Source organism: Hyla sarda, chromosome 2 (genome assembly GCF_029499605.1).
Source record: "Hyla sarda isolate aHylSar1 chromosome 2, aHylSar1.hap1, whole genome shotgun sequence".
Taxonomy (NCBI): domain Eukaryota; kingdom Metazoa; phylum Chordata; class Amphibia; order Anura; family Hylidae; genus Hyla; species Hyla sarda.
The window spans coordinates 235186183-235205129 of NC_079190.1; the positions used below are offsets into that span (position 1 = coordinate 235186183).

Here is an 18947-nt window from a genome sequence, read left to right on the forward strand (position 1 = left end):
GCACTATCTCAAAAATACCTTATAGCCTTTAAATTAGATCTCAAATAGTATTAGTTATTTTGGTGTTTCTAAGATTTTATAATTGATATGGATTTATACATGGCCCCTCTGTTTCATACTAATTTGTATTTCATATATAGGGATTATCAAATGAATTAGGTTTACAGCTAAATCCGTATAATTTTAGGATAAAATTCGCACACAGAAATAACGGCTAAATAGGAAGGTGTTTAACTAGACGCTTTCAGGGTTGTATAATATAACCCTTTCCTCAGTAGTCATGACTACTGAGGAAAGGGTTATATTATACAACCCTGAAACGCGTCTATTCGTTATCTACTGGCATAGTAGTACTCGAACTGTGCCTAAACTTTATGGCCAGTTACCTTTTATGAACTGTACCATTATTAGCGCTCTTACTCTGCTACCTACCCGGTTCAGCAGTTCAGATCCATTCCGGTGTAACCATCCTGGTGCAGCCATCCCGGCTCTGACGTCAGACGCCGGCACAACGAGTTGAACTTCCAGCCCTCCAGTACATGGTCCTGTCTACCAACTAGCAAAGCGGTGAGGAATACCAACTCCAGCGCACGCCAGCGCCAGCAGTCCCCGGACACCACTGCGATCTTCGGCGCCTGCCAGCGCCTCAGCCGACAGCGACTGCCACCGCGCTAAGATTCTACTGGACCAGGCTCACAATTGGAAGCACCGCACAGAGAACTGTGCACACCACGGACACTCAGCCATTGCGGGAGCAATATCCATCGCCTGAGTTACCATTTACAGACCGGTAACAATTTCTAATATTACAGACTGTTTGCTACTGTATCTAAAAGGGACATATCTACCCTAAATACCCAGAAGAGCAACTCTTTAATATATTTGTATGGTACAGATCCTACTCTGCTATTTTATTATCCTATGCCAGGATTATACTTTTAATTACTATTGCCTAAATTCATTGTTAGGTTGCCTTTTAATATGTATGTTCTTCTCACAAGGGCCCTGTGAGAAGTGTCGAAATCTTATCTATATTTTATAATAAATGATGATTATTATTGAAGCACGATCCACGTATATCCATTTTTATTCACTCACCTAGAAGGTCCGGGCTACATTGTATTTTTTGGTTTTTCCCTTTCTAGCAATTAAGGTATAGTTGCTTGCCCAGTTTGACCTCGGTGCGTAATAGTTGTGAGCTGCACACACCTATATAGTTTTTTCATATTTGTAAATTACTTCTATTAAAAAATCTTAATCCTTCCTGTACTTATTAGCTGCTGAATACTACAGAGGAAATTCTTTTCTTTTTGGAATGCTCTCTGATGACATCACGAGCACAGTTCTCTCTGCTGACATTATTATAATAATAATAACGCTTTATTTATTGTTGTCCCTAGTGGGATTTGCTAACCACTGAGCCGCCATGCTGCCCTTAGCATACATCTGCTATGCATTAAGATTAGGATTTTTAATAGAAGTAATTTACAAATATGTTTAACTTTCTGCCACCAGTTGATTTAAAAGAAAAAAGGTTTTCACAGGAGTACCACTTTAAGGTTTTTCTCACAATCCTGTGAGCTGTTCTGTCTGATATTTTCCCTGGTGTTCTAGATCTTGCTTTAACTTCCACTGTTCCTGATGACTGCCAATTCTTAATTACATTCTGAACAGAGGATATTGACATCTGAAAACGTTTTGCTATCTTCTTATAGTCTTCTCCAGCTTTGTGAGCGTCAACTATTTTCAGTTTCAGATTTCTAGACAACTGCTTAGAAGAACCCATGGTGCTGATTGTTGGGGCAAGGTCAAATGAGTCTGGGCATTTAAAACCTTTGAGATTGACATCACCTGGTCTTCCCAGATGATGATTGAGAACAATCCATGACACTGGCAGGTCTCAGCTTTGCAAAGGGGGCTGTACATGCTATAAATTCTGCAGGGTGCCCAAACTTTTGCAGACCCCATTTTTTTGTTTTTTGTTATTTTGAAAGTGTAAATGATGGAAATAAAATCTAACTTTTGTTGACATATTATAAGAATGGCTAATCTGTAATTTGATGCCTTTTGGAGATTTTTCCATCTTTCCTTGGCTTCTTTATGCACAATAATAATGTTTTTTTTTACCTGGGGTGCCCAAACTTTTGACCCCCACTGTATGCTGCTCTGGACAGTTCCTAAAATGGACAGAGATGTCAGCAGAGAGCACTGTGCTCATGATGTCAGCAGACATCTCTGTGTTTCATAAATTAAAATAATTTCTGCTGTAGTATTCGTCAGCTAATAGGTACTGAAAGGAATAAGATTTTTAATAGAAGTAATTTGTTTAACTTTCTGGCACCAGTTAATAAATAAAAAAAAAAAAAAAAAGTATTCCACTGGAGTACCCCTTTAAGCTAGGAAAGCTGAGCTGTGATGGGTGCTCTGGGGGAAAATTACTACAGTTTTCTGACAATTTGATAAATCTGGGCCAACAGTTAATATCGGGGACACTCGTGTGTGGGATTGCAGTTCAGTCCTGTTGACGTGAATGTATTTGTAATCCCAAACACCACCTGTATTACGACTTATTTTTTGTGGGACAAGTTGTACTTTTTAAAGGCAACTTTTTTTTTTTTTTTTTTTTTTAAATCAACTGGTGCCAGAAAGTTAAACAGATTTGTAAATTGCTTCTATTTAAAAATGTTAATCCTTCCAGTACTTATCAGCTGCTGTATAATACAGAGGTTCTTTTCTTTTTGAATTTCCTTTCTGTCTGACCACAGTGCTCTCTGCTGACACCTCTGTCCATTTTAGGAACTGTCCGGAGCAGGGGAGGTTTGCTATGGGGATTTGCTCCTACTCTGGACAGTTCCTAAAATGCACAGAGGTTTCAGCAGAGAGCACTGTGGTCAGACAGAAAGGAAATTCAAAAAGAAAAGAACTTCCTCTGGAACATACAGCAGCTGATAAGTACTGGAAGGATTAAGATTTTTAAATAGAAGTAATTTACAAATCTGTTTAACTTTCTGGCACCAGTTGATTTAAAAAGCCAGAAAGAACCCCTTTGAAGCCAGAAAAAAATATCTTTAGGGCAAAAATGTGGAACAAGACCAACCAAGAAAAAAGCTAAAATTTAACAACTTTTATTGAATACAGTTAAAACCTATAGTTACTATAAAATACGACATCTGTTACAGGGTCTGACCCCGACTGGGATTAAACCGAATGCACTAGCCCTTTTATACACAACAGGAAACCAGAGGGGCCTAAAACCTTTAGTCACTTGATACATTCCGCTCATTTCACTAAATCTCATCCTCTACGTAGATGCGAGAGGGATTTAAACACGACTTTCACTGCTGAGGAGTGGCAGAGATCCTTCAAAATGATACGTCTCTACTTGAAATGCTTGGCACATGTTGAATCCGCTATGAAAACCGTACTGAGGTGGTACTATACCCCAGACAAGCTAGCTCTTATATATCCCACAGTTTCTCAGGTATGTTGGAGGGGCTGCTCATGTAAAGGAACTTTGATACACATTTTATGGTCCTGTCCACGGGCTCAACCATATTGGAAGGCATGTAAACAAATACTAGTGAAAATCCTCCCTTGGTCAATCCCCTGGTCCGCACAACTTGTACTCCTATTGATAGGCATTGAAAGGGAGGGCGCTGATATGTATGATATGCATTATAGCCAAAACAGTTTTGTTCCGCAAGTGGAAGTCTGCTGATTTGCTGAACTCAGACGAACTACCTATGGCTATTAATCTCACATGCAGTAATTGTTCCGCCACTATGTCCCGTCACTGTATAACGTCCGTAATTAATTACGGGCATATACGGGTGCAAACGGGCAGTTACAAAATCCCATAGGCTGCAATGCGATTTAGTCTCGGCCATCAGGGGTTTTGTAATGGCAGGTTTTTGCCGAAAATTGTGACGGAACTTCAATAACAGAGAAAGCACTAGTATGAAAGGAGCCTTACATGACAGCCGGAGGATCCCTACCTGTCTCCTCGCTGTCCGATCGCCGAATGACTGCTCAGTGCCTGAGATCCAGGCAAGAGCAGTCAAGCGGCAGAATCATCGATCAGTGGTTTCTTATGAGAATCCACTGGTCAATGTAAAAGATCAGTGTGTGCAGTGTTATAGGTCCCTATGGGAGCTATAACACTGCAAAAAAAAAAGTGAAAAATGTCCAGAGTAGGAGAAAATCCCCATAGCAAACATAAAGATCATTTAACCCCTCCCCTAATAAAAGTTTGAATCACCCCCCTTTTCCCATAAAAAAAGTGTAAATAAAAATAAACATGTGGTATCGCCGCGTGCGGAAATGTCCGAATTATAAAAATTTATTGTTAATTAAACCGCACGGTCAATGGCGTACGATCAATAAGTCCTATCAATGCAAAAATGGTACCGCTAAAAACTTCAGATCACGGCGCAAAAAATGAGCCCTCATACCACCCCACATGCGGAAAAATAAAGTTATAGGGGTCAGAAGATGACAATTTTAAACCTGCATGTAGTTTTGATTTTTTTCCAGAAGTACGACAAAATGAAACCTACATAAGTAGGGTATCATTTTAACCATATGGACCTACAGAATAAAGAGGTGTCATTTTTACCAACAAATGTACTGTGTAGAAACGGAAGCCCCCAAAAGTTACAAAATGGCATTTTTTTTTTCAATTTTGTCTCACAATGATTTTTTTTTACGTTTCGCTGTAGATTTTTGGGTAAAATGACTGACGTCATTACAAAGTAGAATTGGTGGCGCAGAAAATAAGCCATCATATGGATTTTTAGGTGAAAAATTTAAAGAGTTATGATTTTTTAAAGGTAAAGAGGAAAAAACGAAAATTCTAAAATTGAAAAACCCCGGGTCCTTAACCCCTTAAGGACGCAGGACGTACTCAAATGGCCCCTTTTCCGAGTCCTTAAGGACTCAGGACGTTTGAGTACGTCCTGTCAAATACCGGCCCCCCCGCCGCTAGCTGGAGGGGAGCCGGTGCCCGATGCCTGCTGAAATCGTTCAGCAGGCATCGCAGCATATCGCCCAGGGGGGTCATGATGACCCCCCCATGTCGGCGATGGCCGCAGATCGCTGGACAATTCAGTCCAGCGATCTGCGGCAGATTCCGGCTCAATCGGGTCTCCAGTGACCCGGTGACCCGGGATTACAGGCCCCGAACAGCCAGAGGCAGCAGTGGTGAGGTGGCACTGGTGCCACCTCACGATCGCCCTGATTCGTCGGCCGGTTTCCCGGCCGACCAATCAGGGCGCCTGCTGAGGGTGTCACTCCCGCAACCCGCTCCGCCCCTCTTCCGGAGAACGTGAGCGGGTGCGGGACGTGCACCCCGGGAGCTGGGGACCCCGATCCCTGGCGTCAATGTTGGGATCGGGGCCCCAGGAGCGGCAGCTCAAACTGCCAGCGAGAAACTACTGTGAACCCCCGCCCGTGTGACTGTACCCTAAAAACACTACACTACACTAACACACAATAAAATAAAAAGTACAAAACACTACAAATACAAATACCCCTACACAGCCCCCCTCCCCAATAAAAATGAAAAACGTCTGGTACGCCACTGTTTCCAAAATGGAGCCTCCAGCTGTTGCAAAAAAACTACTCCCAGTATTGCCAGATAGCCACTGACTGTCCAGGCATGCTGGGAGTTTTACAACAGTTGGAGGCACCCTGTTTGGGAATCACTGGCGTAGAATACCCCTATGTCCACCCCTATGCAAGTCCCTAATTTAGGCCTCAAATGCGCATGGCGCTCTCACTTTGGAGCCCTGCCGTATTTCGAGGCAACAATTTAGGGTCACATATGGGTTATCGCCGTACTCGGGAGAAATTGTGTTACAAATTTTGGGGGGTATTTTCTGCTTTTACCCTTTTTAAAAATTAAAACATTTTGGGAAAAGAAGCATTTTAGGTACAATTTTTTGTACATATGCAAAAGTCGTGAAACACCTGTGGGGTATTAAGGTTCACTTAACCCCTTGTTACGTTCCCCGAGGGGTCTAGTTTCCAAAATAGTATGCCATGTGGGTTTTTTTTTTTTTGCTGTTCTGGCACCATAGGGGCTTCCTAAATGCGGCATGCCCCCAGAGCAAAATTTCCTTAAAAAAAGCCAAATGTGACTCCTTCTCTTCTGAGACCTGTAGTGCACCAGCAGAGCACTTTTCACCACCGTATGGGGTGTTTTCTGAATTGGGAGAAATTGGGCTTCAAATTTTGGGGGGTATTTTCTGCTATTACCCTTTTTAAAAATGTTAAACTTTTGCGAAACCAAGCATTTTAGGGTAAACATTTTTATTTTATTTTTTTTACATATGCAAAAGTCGTGAATCACCTGTGGGGTATTAATTAAGGTTCACTTTACCCCTTGTTATGTTCCCGGAGGGGTCTAGTTTCTGCTGTTCTGGCACCATAGGGGCTTCCTAAAGGTGACGTGCCCCCCAAAAACCATTTGTCGCTCCTTCCCTTCTGAGCCCTCTACTGCGCCCGCTGAACAATTAACATAGACATGGGGTATGTCCTTACTCGAGAAAAATTGGGTTTCAAATACAAGTAAAAATGTTCTCCTTTTTACCCCTTTCAAAAATTGGGTCTACAAGAACATGCGAGTGTAAAAAATGAAGATTGTGAATTTTCTCCTTCACTTTGCTGCTATTCCTGTGAAATACCTAAAGGGTTAAAACGCTGACTGAATGTAATTTTGAATACTTCGGGGGGGGGGGGGGGGTGCAGTTTTTATAATAGGGTTATTTATGGGATATTTCTAATATGAAGACCCTTCAAATCCACTTCAAACCTGAACTGGTCCCTGAAAAAAAGAGAGTTTCAAAATTTTGTGAAAAATTGGAAAATTGCTGCTGAACTTTGAAGCCCTCTGGTGTCTTCCAAAAGTAAAAACTCATCAATTTTATGATGCAAACATAAAGTAGACATATTGTATATGTGAATTAAGAAAATTTATTTGGAATATCCATTTCCTTACAAGCAGAGAGCTTCAAAGTTAGAAAAATGCAAAATTTTCAAATTTTTCCTCAAATTTTGGGATTTTTCACCAAGAAAGGATGCAAGTTACCACACAATTTTTCAACTATGTTAAAGTAGAATATGTCACGAAAAAACTATCTCTGAATCAGAATGATAACAGAAAGCATTCCAGAGTTATTAATGTTTAAAGTGACAGTGGTCAGAATTGCAAAAAATGGCCGAGTCCTTTAGGTGAAAAAGGGCTCTTAAGGGGTTAATAGTTCGGACAATCACGCATGCAGTGATACCAAATATATTTTTTTACATTTCTAACAGGGTTTTATTTGGCCCCCCTAGGGGCTTATTATAAGCAATCAGTCAATGGCTTACATAGATCGATGTAATGCTATTGCATTACATTAATCCATGTAATCTGCGCTCTATTGCTATAGCCTGCCAAGCATCTGCTGGTTATAGCGCAGACCAGACCCCTGAGCCAGTGCTAGTACAAGTAAGTCATGAGTCAGGAAGGTGGTAAAGTTTCAAAGTTAGTAGATCATCCTCTACTAGACTGACACTTATGGCAATGCCTGGTGATCTCTACAGAGGAGGTGTGGCCAAATCTTTGTTGAATTAAGGGTCAGACATCTGGTCTTTAAATTCTTCAAAGAGTTGAAACCTGACTGTAGAAAGGAGAACTGCCTCACACCTATAAAATTATTTTTTCCAAGTAGTGTGGTAACTTGATCATTGTCCAACCTCTTCTATAAACCCAGTGGCGTAGCTATAGAGGTCGCAATTGCGACCGGGCCCTAGAGCCGGCTGAGAGGTCGGGCCATCGCTGCAGGTAACTAAACTTCACCGGCCGGGTCTTTAACCCCTTAAGGACCAGGCCATTTTACACCTTAGGACCAGAGCGTTTTTTGAACATCTGACCACTGTCACTTTAAGCATTAATAACTCTAAGACGCTTTTACCTATCATTCTGATTCCGAGATTGTTTTTTTGTGACATATTCTACTTTATGTTATTGGTAAAATTTTGTCAATACTTGCATCGTTTCTTAGTGAAAAATTCCAAAATTTGATGAAAAAATTGAAAATTTAGCATTTTTCTAACTTTGAAGCTCTCTGCTTGTAAGGAAAATGGATATTCCAAATAATTTTTTTTTTAAATTCACATATACAATATGTCTACTTTATGTTTGCATCATAAAATTTACGAGTTTTTACTTTTGGAAGACACCAGAGGGCTTCAAAGTTCAGCAGCAATTTTCCAATTTTTCACAAAATTTCCAAAATCACAATTTTTCAGGGACCAGTTCAGGTTTGAAGTGGATTTGAAGGGTCTTCATCTTAGAAATACCCCATAAATGACCCCATTATAAAAACTGCACCCACCCCCCTAAGTATTCAAAATGACATTCAGTCAGCGTTTTAACCCTTTAGGTGTTTCACAGGAATAGCAGCAAAGTGAAGGAGAAAATTCACAATCTTCATTTTTTACACTTGCATGTTCTTGTAGACCCAATATTTGAATTTTTACAAGGGGGTAAAAGGAGAAAATGTATACTTATATTTGTAGCCCAATTTCTCTCGAGTAAGCACATACCTCATATGTCTATGTAAATTGTTCGGCGGGCGCAGTAGAGGGCTCAGAAGCGAAGGAGCGACGAGGGGATTTTGGAGAGTACGTTTTTCTGAAATGGTTTTTGGGGGGCATGTTGCATTTAGGAAGCCCCTATGGTGCCAGAACAGGAAAAAATACCCACATGGCATACGATTTTGGAAACTAGACCCCTTGAGGAACGTAACAAGGAATAAAGTGAGCCTTAATACCCCATAGGTGTTTCACGACTTTTGCATATGTAAAAAAATGTTAAATGTCACTAAAATGTGTGTTTCCCCCCAAATTTCACATTTATGCAAGGGTTAATAGCAGAAAATACCCCCCAAAATTTGTAACCACATCTCTTCTGAGTATGGAGGTACCCCATAAGTTGACCTGAAGTGCACTACGGGCGAACTACAATGCTCAGAAGAGAAGGAGTCATATTTGGCTTTTTGAGAGCAAATTTTGCTCGGGGGGCATGTCGCATTTAGGAAGCCCCTATGGTGCCAGGACAGCAAAATAACCCCCACATGGCATACCATTTTGGTAACTAGACCCCTTGAGGAACGTAACAAGGGGTACAGTGAGCATTTGGAACAGTGGGCTGTACAACATTTTTAATTTGCACAGCCCACTGTTCCAAAGATCTGTCAGACACCAGTGGGGTGTATATTCTCACTGCACCCCTCATTACATTCCGTGAGGGGTGTAGTTTCCGAAATGGGGTCACATGTGGGGTTTTGTTTTTTTTGCGTTTGTCAAAACCGCTGTAACAATCAGCCAGCCCTGTGCAAATCACCTCAAATGTACATGGTGCACTCTCCCTTCTGGGCCTTGTTGTGCGTCCCCAGAGCACTTTGCGCCCACTTATGGGGTATCTCCGTACTCGGGAGAAATTTCATTACAAATTTTGGGGGGCGTTTTTCCCTTTTACCTCTTGTCAAAATGAAAAGTATGGGGCAACAGCATGTTAGTGTAAAAAAAATTGTTTTTTTACACTAACATGCTGGTGTAGACCCCCAACTTCACCTTTTCATAAGGGGTGAAAGGAGAAAAAGCCCCCCAAAATTTGTTAGGCAATTTCTCCCGAGTACGGCGATACCCCATATGTGACCCTAAACTGTTGCCTTGAAATACGACAGGGCTCCAAAGTGAGAGCGCCATGCGCATTTGAGGCCTGAATTAGGGATTTGCATAGGGGTATTCTACGCCAGTGATTCCCAAACAGGGTGCCTCCAGCTGTTGCAAAACTCCCAGCATGCCTGGACAGTCAACGGCTGTCCGGCAATACTGGGAGTTGTTGTTTTGCAACAGCTGGAGGCTCCATTTTTGAAACAGTGGCGTACCAGATGCTTTCATTTTTATTGGGGAGGGGGGCTGTGTAGGGGTATGTGTATATGTAGTGTTTTTTACTTTTTATTTTATTTTGTGTTAGTGTAGTGTTTTTAGGGTACAGTCACACGGGCGGGGGGGATACAGCGAGTTTCCCGCTGCGAGTTTGAGCTGCCGCGCGAAATTTGCTGCATCGCAAACTTGCAGCCTGATACTCACTGTAAGCCCCCTGCCCATGTGAGTGTACCCTGTACATTCACAGGGGGGAGGGACCTCCAGCTGTTGCAAAACCACAACTCCCAGCATGCACAGTCCATCAGTGCATGCTGGTAGTTATAGTTTTGCAACAGCTGGAGGCACACGGGCTGGGAAACACTGAGTTAGGAAACAGACAATGTTTCCCAACCAGTGTGCCTCCAGATGTTGCAAAACCACAACTCCCAAACATTCTCAGGCATGCTGGGAGTAGTAGTTCGGCAACATCTTTAGAGCCAGATGTTGCCGAACTACAACTCCCAGCATGCTTGGTTGCTACAGGTTGCAGACCACTAATACAGTGGTTCCCAATCTGTGCCCTTCCAGATGTTGCAAAACTACAACTCCCAGTATGCCAAAACTGTCCAGGCATGCTGGGAGTTGTAGTTCCGCAACATCTGAAGGGCCAGATGTTACAGAACTACAACTCTAAGCATGCCTGGTTAGTAAGGACATGCTGAGGATGTGTAGTTTTGCAACATCTGGAAGGGCACAGTGGTCTCCACTGTGGACCTCCAGATGTTGCAAAACTGCAAGTCCCAGCATGCCCAGACGCCAAGGGCTGTCTGGGCATGCTGGGAGTTGTAGTTTACAGGGTCCCATTACAGCAATGCATGTCGCTTTACGGCCCGACCGCGGCTGAAGATCAACTCACCTGTCGCCGCTGCCGCCGTTTCCGCCGGGATCCGGGTCTTCAGGGACGAGGTAAGTACCGGGGCCGGGCCCCAGCACTCCCCGGTCTTCCTCACGTCCTCTCCGGACTTCAAGGGGCCGGGCCGGACGGGAGGAAGTAACCGCCCCCCCCTTGCGATTGGTCGGTTAGTTAACCGACGGATCCCAGGGGATCGGAGGAGGTGGCAGGCTTGCCACGTCGCTCCTATTCTCCAGCATGGTCCTGGCTGTCTGTGACAGCCGGGATCATGCAAAATTACCGGGCGGTCGGGTCCCAGAGACCCGATCAGCCCGGTATCGCCGCAGATCGCAAGGGCGATTTGCGGCGATCGCTGACATGGGGGACCTTTATGGCCCCCCTCGGCGTTTGCCCTGGATGCCTGCTGAAGGATTTCAGCAGGCACCCGGTTCCGATCTCTGCCCGGCGAGCGGCAGAGACCGGAAAACGCCATGACATTGTGGAACGTCATTGGTCCTTAAAGCCCAGGGTGCCATGACGTTCCACAACGTCATTGGTCCTTAAAAGGTTAAAAATTTGGCGCAGGGCTGAAAAGACCAGGCGCTGCTGGGAGCAGAAGTGTCCACCGCAGACATGCACATCTGCACCATCCAAGCCCCTGAGCCCTGAAGTATCCCTGCCTATGAACACGCTGCATCCTTGGCATCTGGTGAGTGTGAGCGGCGGCGGAGGGGAGTATTTGGGAGAGGAGACCCAGGATGATAGATATGTGAATGTATGTGTGTATGAATGTATGTGTGTACAATTTCCCAGGGCCCCATCCCCAAGGATGCAGCATATTATAGTAAACCTCTCGGCAGCTAATGGCTGCTAACAGAGGTTCACATTACATGGCAGCTGCAGAACGCTACCAGTGCCACCTTAAGAGGAGCTCCTGTGCTCCCTTAAAGGAAATCTGTCAACAGTATCACCCACACTAAAGCTTCACACAGGCTTGTAGTGCGGGTGATACTGATCAAAACGATACGGCGTCCAGATTCGCCCAGCCGTTTCGACGCAATTCGCCTTTTTCTTTTTATGTAAATGAGGGCCTTGGGGCATGGACAGAGCTCCGAAACGAGCTAGGGACACGCTGACGCCATCTTCATCATCAATATTCATAACCCCCCTCCCTGGTCTTGCGCCCTATGTTAGTGTACGGTGCATGCCGTAGGAATATTGATGAGCTATTTAAATAAATATTATTATTCAAGAAGTCGTGGACAGCGCTCCATTATCCTCCTTGGGGGTAAGATTGTGGATTTGGATTTTATGGAACACGCAGCCTAGCGTGTCAGAGGAGGCAGCTGCAGCCTTGTATACATGCCCTTGTACGTGTTGTGTCGGCATTAGCACAACCACCCTAGGTGAGTCAGTTCTTGGCTCACCTTTTCAATTCACTATTAGCTTTTGGAGGATATCACACAAGGAAGCGCCTCTTGTTCTTTTATTGCAGTGCTTGGTGATGGCACTCATCCAGACCTGCGAGAAATTCATTAGGGTTTCAGGTGCAAAAGTCTACTGTAAGTAGTCTGAGGCCTTGATCTTTTGGGGATTGGGCAATAGTCCTAACAGATTTTTTTCCCTTCTCCATCCAACTTTTACAGTAGGAGAGAGTGGCCCTAAAGTCCGGACAGGATCACTTGCCTAAAGTTAACTCCAAGATTGCACAGTGTAACCTCAGACAGCTAATGAAAAAAAAAAAAAAAAGTATTTAACAAAGAGTCAGACATCCTAATATTAAGAGCATAACAAATTTATTAAGTAGTTTCTTATAAATAAGCAGAATGATTCTCTTTACATACATGCACTGAATGAAGAAACAAGTTGCAATATACATTTTTTTTGTCTCCTTTTTCAGAATACCTTTCAAAGATAGGCAACAAAAGCCAATACAAAATATGCTTCAAAATTACTAGTATAAATCATTCTTTTTGTATAAACAAGATTTTAGTATAGACAGCAGAAAAGTCATACAATTTGTTTGGCTGGATGCCAGCAAGTAAAACAAGGATTTAACCCATCAAATGTAGAATTCTTGCAGTTCTGTGTAGAACCTGCTAAAATGCTGGTGTGGCCTACTCTGAGCACTGAGCAGAAGATGCAGAATTAACATGAGTAAAGCTGTGCTTTGGTTCTTGTTTTTTTAAATAAACACTGTATTGTGGTACAAATGGAGCTCAAAATCCTATGTTAAAATGTAATACAACTGTAGCCATATTCACCAGCTGGAACACCATACCCAACACCCTGTGGATAAAGGATAAGGTGTTTTTTTTTTTTAACCTGGGCATCCCCACTGATGAACTGTCTGAAAGGGCCAAGCCACTATACTGTTTACTGCTGTTTGTGCTTGCAATCTTTCTACTTTTCATAGCTACAGTGCAAAGAGCTGCAATACTGTGCCATGCACTTAAATGGGATAATGCTGCAGTTCCTTGCATCAATGCTACTAAAAGTACAGCTCCATTCCGCCTTCGCTGTACATCAAACACAGGCAAAAAAGTATACCAAGTATACCACTTCATACTTGCGACAGGCCCAATAAATGTAGTATACCCAACAGTTTTTATTTATTTATTTATTTTTTTGCAGGCGTCAAAAACATGGTAGACAAAGCATTTGTGAAAATGGGCCCACTGCGTGTACACTGGTCTATGTCGACATACCTTTTTGCTGATATTCCAATATATATGGACTATGTACATTAACAATGTAAATGTGTGAATAGGGCCTAATCACTTGTATTCAAGTACACACAAATCCAATTTGGTTAATAAAAATGTCAAATTTGACTGCCTATGTTTGGTGACGAGTCACATCATATACAAAGGTTTGCAAATATGCCCTTCTCAACGTAATCTGTATAAAAAATATGAGGTGCAAAAATCTCTTGTTTTCCTATAATGGATTCCAAGTCACAATACTGTATAGAAGGATACAACAATGAAGAATGTCTGAAAAAAAAGCATGCAAGCAAAAATAATTGAGTCTTCGTATAAAAAGTGCTAAAAAAGATTAGGTCATTCTTACAGTGGAGATTTCAAAACCTGTACACAAAATCAATTTACATTAAAGCATACTGAGCATTTAATCAGCAACTAATAATACCTTTATCACCGGATAAGTAACCAGTAAAATTGTTTTGCATAAAAAAATAAATAAAAAAAAAAGGAGTTCTCCAGTTTAAGCAAATTGTATAATGAAAAGAAATTTGGTTTTTAATTTGTTATCAGTTAATCATGGTTTTCACTGCCTGTTTTCACAGCCGTATATGTTGGCACCCCTGAATTTTTTCATGAAAATGAAGTATTGCAGTAACACATGTTTTGCTATACAAATGTTTATCCCCTTTGTGTTTATTGGAACCAAACAAAAAAAGGAGGGGAAAAAAGCAAATTGAACATAATGTCACACCAAACTCCAAAAATGGTCTGGACAAAATTATTGGCACCCTTTCAAAATTGTGGATAAATAAGATTGTTTCAAGCATGTGATGCCCCTTTAAACTCACCTGGGGCAAGTAACAGGTGTGGGCAATATATATAAAAAAAAAAAAAAACACCTGAAAGCAGATAAAAAGGAAAGAAGTTCACTTAGTCTTTGCATTGTGTGTCTGTGTGAGCCACACTAAGCATGGACAACAGAAAGAGGGGAAGATAACTGAGGACTTGAGAACCAAAATTGTTGAAAAATATCAACATTCTTAAGGTTACAAGTCCATCTCCAGAGATCTAGATTTGCCTTTGTCCACAGTGCGCAACATTATCAAGAAGTTTGCAACTCATGGCACTGTAGCTAATCTCCCTGGGTGTGGACGGAAGACAAAAATTGATGAAAGGTTTGAACGCAGGATAGTAGGGATGGTGGATAAGCAGCCCCAAACAAGTTCCAAAGATATTCAAGATGTCCTGCAGGCTCAGGGAGCATCAGTGTCAGCGCAAACTATCTGCCGACATTTAAATGAAATGCTATGGCAGGAGACCCAGGAGGACCCCACTGCTGACACAGAGACATAAAAAAGGAAGACTACATTTTGCCAAAATGAACTTGAGTAAGCAAAAAATCCTTCTGGGAAAAAGTCTTGTGGACAGATGAGACCAAGATAGAGGTTTTTGGTAAAGCAAATCATTCTAATGTTTGCAGAAAACTGAATGAGGCCTACAATGAAAAGAACACAGTATCTACAGTGAAATATGGTGGAGGTTCAATTATGTTTTGGGGTTGTTTTGCTGCCTCTGGCACTCTGTTCCTTGAATGTGTGCAAGGCATCATGAAATCTGAGGATTACCAAAGGATTTTGGGTCACACTGTACAGCACAGTGTCAGAAAGCTTGGTTTGCGTCCGAGATCTTGGGTCTTCCAGCAGGACAATGACCCCAAACATACGTCAAAAAGCACCCAGAAATGGATGGCAAAAGTGGCCAGCAATGAGTCCAGATCTTAATCCCATTAAACACCTGTGGAGAGATCTTAAAATTGCTGTTGGGAAAAGGCGCCCTTCCAATAAGAAAGACCTGGAGCAGTTTGCAAAGGAAGAGTAGTCCAACATCCCGGCTGAGAGGTGTAAGAAGCTTATTGATGGTTATAGGAAGAGACTGATTTCAGTTATTTTTTCCAAAGGATGTGCAACCAAATATTAAGTTAAGGGTGCCAATAATTTTGTCCATCCCATTTTTGGAGTTTGGTGTGACATCACATCCAATTTGCTTTTTCTCCTCCCTTTTTTGGTTTAGTTCCAATACACACAAAGGGAATAAACATGTGTAAAGCAAAACATGTTACTGCAATCCTTTTCTGTGAGAAATACTTTAAGGGGTGCCAACATTTACGGCCATGACTGTATAAAACAGTTATCTATTGTAATGTAACTTGAAAAGAAGAAATTCGGCCACTCACCACGGAACATCTTCAAGTTTCTTTATTGTGCATGAAATACTCGCATAACGAAAATTGGAAAGGGATATAGGACGGGGGGGGGGGGGGTGTTACAGATAAGGCAACAAGCTCCGTTTCATACTAGCAAGTGCTGTACCCCCCGCCGTCCTATATCCCTCTAAGATTCTCATTATGTGAGTTTTATGCACAATAAAGAAGCTTCAAGACGTTCCATGGGGAGTGGCCAATTTCTTTTCAAGTTACACTGGGTTATGTATTTTATTTTTAGTCAGAGCACGCCATACACTTCGCTAGCAATACATTCCTAGATCCCTGAACCTGTATCTCCTTACAACCGCAGTGCCTCACGATCCTGCTTGCTGGTTATTTGTATGATCTATTGTAATGTGCCTGGCACCTGTGTACAATTTTCCTACTCTGCTTGTGGTCAGTATCACAGTGAACCCCAAGAGATTTTGGGAAGTCACACACATTCTTTCTCCAATAAAAAGTTACAGAAATGTCTAATGAGTCTTAAAAAAATGATACTGTTTTAACCTCTTAAGGACGGCGGGCGTATCCATACGCCCCCCGTTTTAAAGTCCTTAAGGACTGAGGGCGTATAGATACCCCCCTGGGGGAATTCCTGGATACACCCGTGGGAATTCCAGTCCCCACTGCTAGCCGGTCGGGGACTGGACCGGGATGCCTGCTGAAATTATTCAGCAGGCATCCCGGCACATCGCCGAGGGGGGTCCTGAGACACCCCCATGTCGGCGATCGCAGGAAATCGCATGTCAATTCAGATATGCGATTTTCTGCTATTCCGGCTGATCCGGTCTCTGGTGACCCGATCGCCTGGAAAATAGGGATGATCGGAGCTGTCAGTGACAGCCCCGATCATCCTAAGGGATAGGAGCGAGGTTGCAGCAGTGCAACCTCCTCCTATCCCCTACCTTTAGTCAGTACCGAGTACTGACCAATGGCAGTTGAAGACGGGGGGTTTCCATGGAAACCCCCCGCTCTGCCCACCCCTGGATCTCGGGCAGAACGGGGGGAGAAGATGGTGGCTGGTACCTGTAAAGAAAATGCGGTGGGGACCGCCGATCATCGGTGGCATCAGCGGAGATCAGCGGCGCAGGTAGGGAGGCGACGGCGTGGAGCATCAAGGAAGGTGGCTGTAAAGCGATCTTTACTGCTGCCTTACTAGTGGTTGCCAAACTGCAACTCTCAGCATGCCCAGACAGCCAAAAGCTGTCTGGGCATGCTGGGAGTTGTAGTTTTGCAACATCTGGAGGGTCACAGTTTGGAGACCACTATTACAGTGGTGTCCAAACGGTAGCCCTCCAGATGTTGCAAAACTACAACTCTCAGCATGCCTAGACTGCTCAGACATGCTGGGAGTTGTAGTTCTGTAACATCTGTCCCTTCAGATTTTGCAATTTTCATGAAAATTTTGAAAATTGCTATTATACTTTGAAGCGCTCTAATGTTTTCAAAAAGTAAAAATATGTCCATTTTATGATGCCAACATAAAGTAGACATATTGTATTTGTGAATTAATATAAAAGTTATTTGGAATATCCATTTTCCTTTCAAGCAGAGAGTTTCAAAGTTAGAAAAATGCAACATTTTCAAAATATTCATGAAATTTTGGGATTTTTCACCAAGAAAGGATGCAAGTAATGACAAAAATTTACCACTAAAATAAAGTAGAATATGTCACGAAAAAAACTCTCTCAGAATCAGAATAATCGGTAAAAGCATCTCAGAGTTATTAATGCTAAAGTGACAGTGGTCAGAATTGCAAAAAAGGGCTCAGTTCTTAAGGTGAAAAAGGGCTCAGTCCTTAAGGGGTTAAAAGGGAATGTATGACCTAGTTTTTTTTTAGATAATGGAAAACTTTTTTTTTACAGCATTTTGAGATATGAGTCACAGCAGAACATATGGACAGGACCTTTCCCATTCACATAAACTGAAAATATTACTGAGAATTATCTGATCTTTTCAGGTCATTCTACAGGCATGGGGATGCTAAACCTTAGTTATTGTGAACGGATTCTAATCTATCAATTGGTGTCACCTTTAATGCAATCCTGTTTGTGATGAGAGCAGGGGCACTGCTGGAAAGTGATCAGTACATAACAGGAAGTCTCAGCTTAGTTTTAGGCCTAATGGCCAGAATTTCATGATTATTTGAAAATCTAGATAGTAAAATGTATTATTAGAAACAACCAAAATGATTTAAGAATGTGGTTAACATAATAATTAGATTGAAAAACAATGGGTAATTTTTTTATGCCAAATTCTCTTTAAGGCCATGTTCACACGTCGGAATTTCCGTGACGGATTCTGTATTGGAATTAGTCACGGAGCTTCCGCTGCAGTAGAGTCCCATTGAATTCAACAGAATTCTGCTGCACTGTGCAACCCAGATGTTTCTGGATTGAAAATTCAGTTTTCCATGTCCGCATGGAATGCATAGCCATCTATGAGATGGTGCATTCCTGTGTGGTCCTAGCGCTGGCATTTTGCGTAATGTCTGCATGAATTCTCTGTGCGGACATTCCAACGTGTGAACATAGTATAAGAGTAATCCACTTCTAGTGTGATACACAGTCACCAATGCAACTATTTGCCTGCTTTGAAAAGTTCAATTGAGTTTAGAAGAAGTGCCAAAAATAAAAAAATTGTAATATAAATTTATAAGAATACATGTATATAAAAAAGGTGTTTGGCTTGGAACCATTAGCTCTCTTATACAAGTATGCCTTATGCATAGGAAAGAAACAGGCATTAGGAGTAAACCAGAACACTAACAATGAAAACATAAAACCCAATGCAAACCCGTTAACTTCTAGCCCTTCATTTGAACAAGTCACCAAAATCTATACACCAAAAGAACAAGTGAAACAAAACAAAAACTTAAGAAAACTTAAGACTAGAACAGACGCAGTTGTAGGGATGTGGCTCCATCTTTCCACTTGTGGTTGTGGTTGGATATCACAGTCCGGCAGAGAGGGCAGGTCTTTTCTCTATTGAACCAAAGAGAGATGCACTCTTCACAGAATATGTGCTGAAGGAAGAAGAAACAATTTATGTTATAATGAGGCAAGCATTTAGTTATTGGGAAATTGACAGGTTATTCACCTACACTAAACCCGATATATCGGGTTATGGTGTGGGTAAACAGTAACAAAAGTGTGTATACACCGGCCCTAAG

General features: G+C 42.2%; 1 protein-coding gene across 3 annotated transcripts in view; it reads right to left on the bottom strand.

The window, feature by feature from the left end:
• Nucleotides 1-15579: 15579 nt before the first annotated feature.
• RNFT1 (ring finger protein, transmembrane 1) overlaps nucleotides 15580-18947 on the bottom strand; it is an 81549-nt gene continuing 78181 nt past the window's right edge. For all 3 annotated transcript variants that reach the window (XM_056556693.1, XM_056556694.1, XM_056556691.1), the window contains one exon: nucleotides 15580-18800. In XM_056556693.1, the coding sequence (XP_056412668.1) occupies nucleotides 18666-18800 (135 nt within the window). In that variant the 3' untranslated portion in view covers nucleotides 15580-18665. The remainder of the gene's footprint in view (nucleotides 18801-18947) is intronic.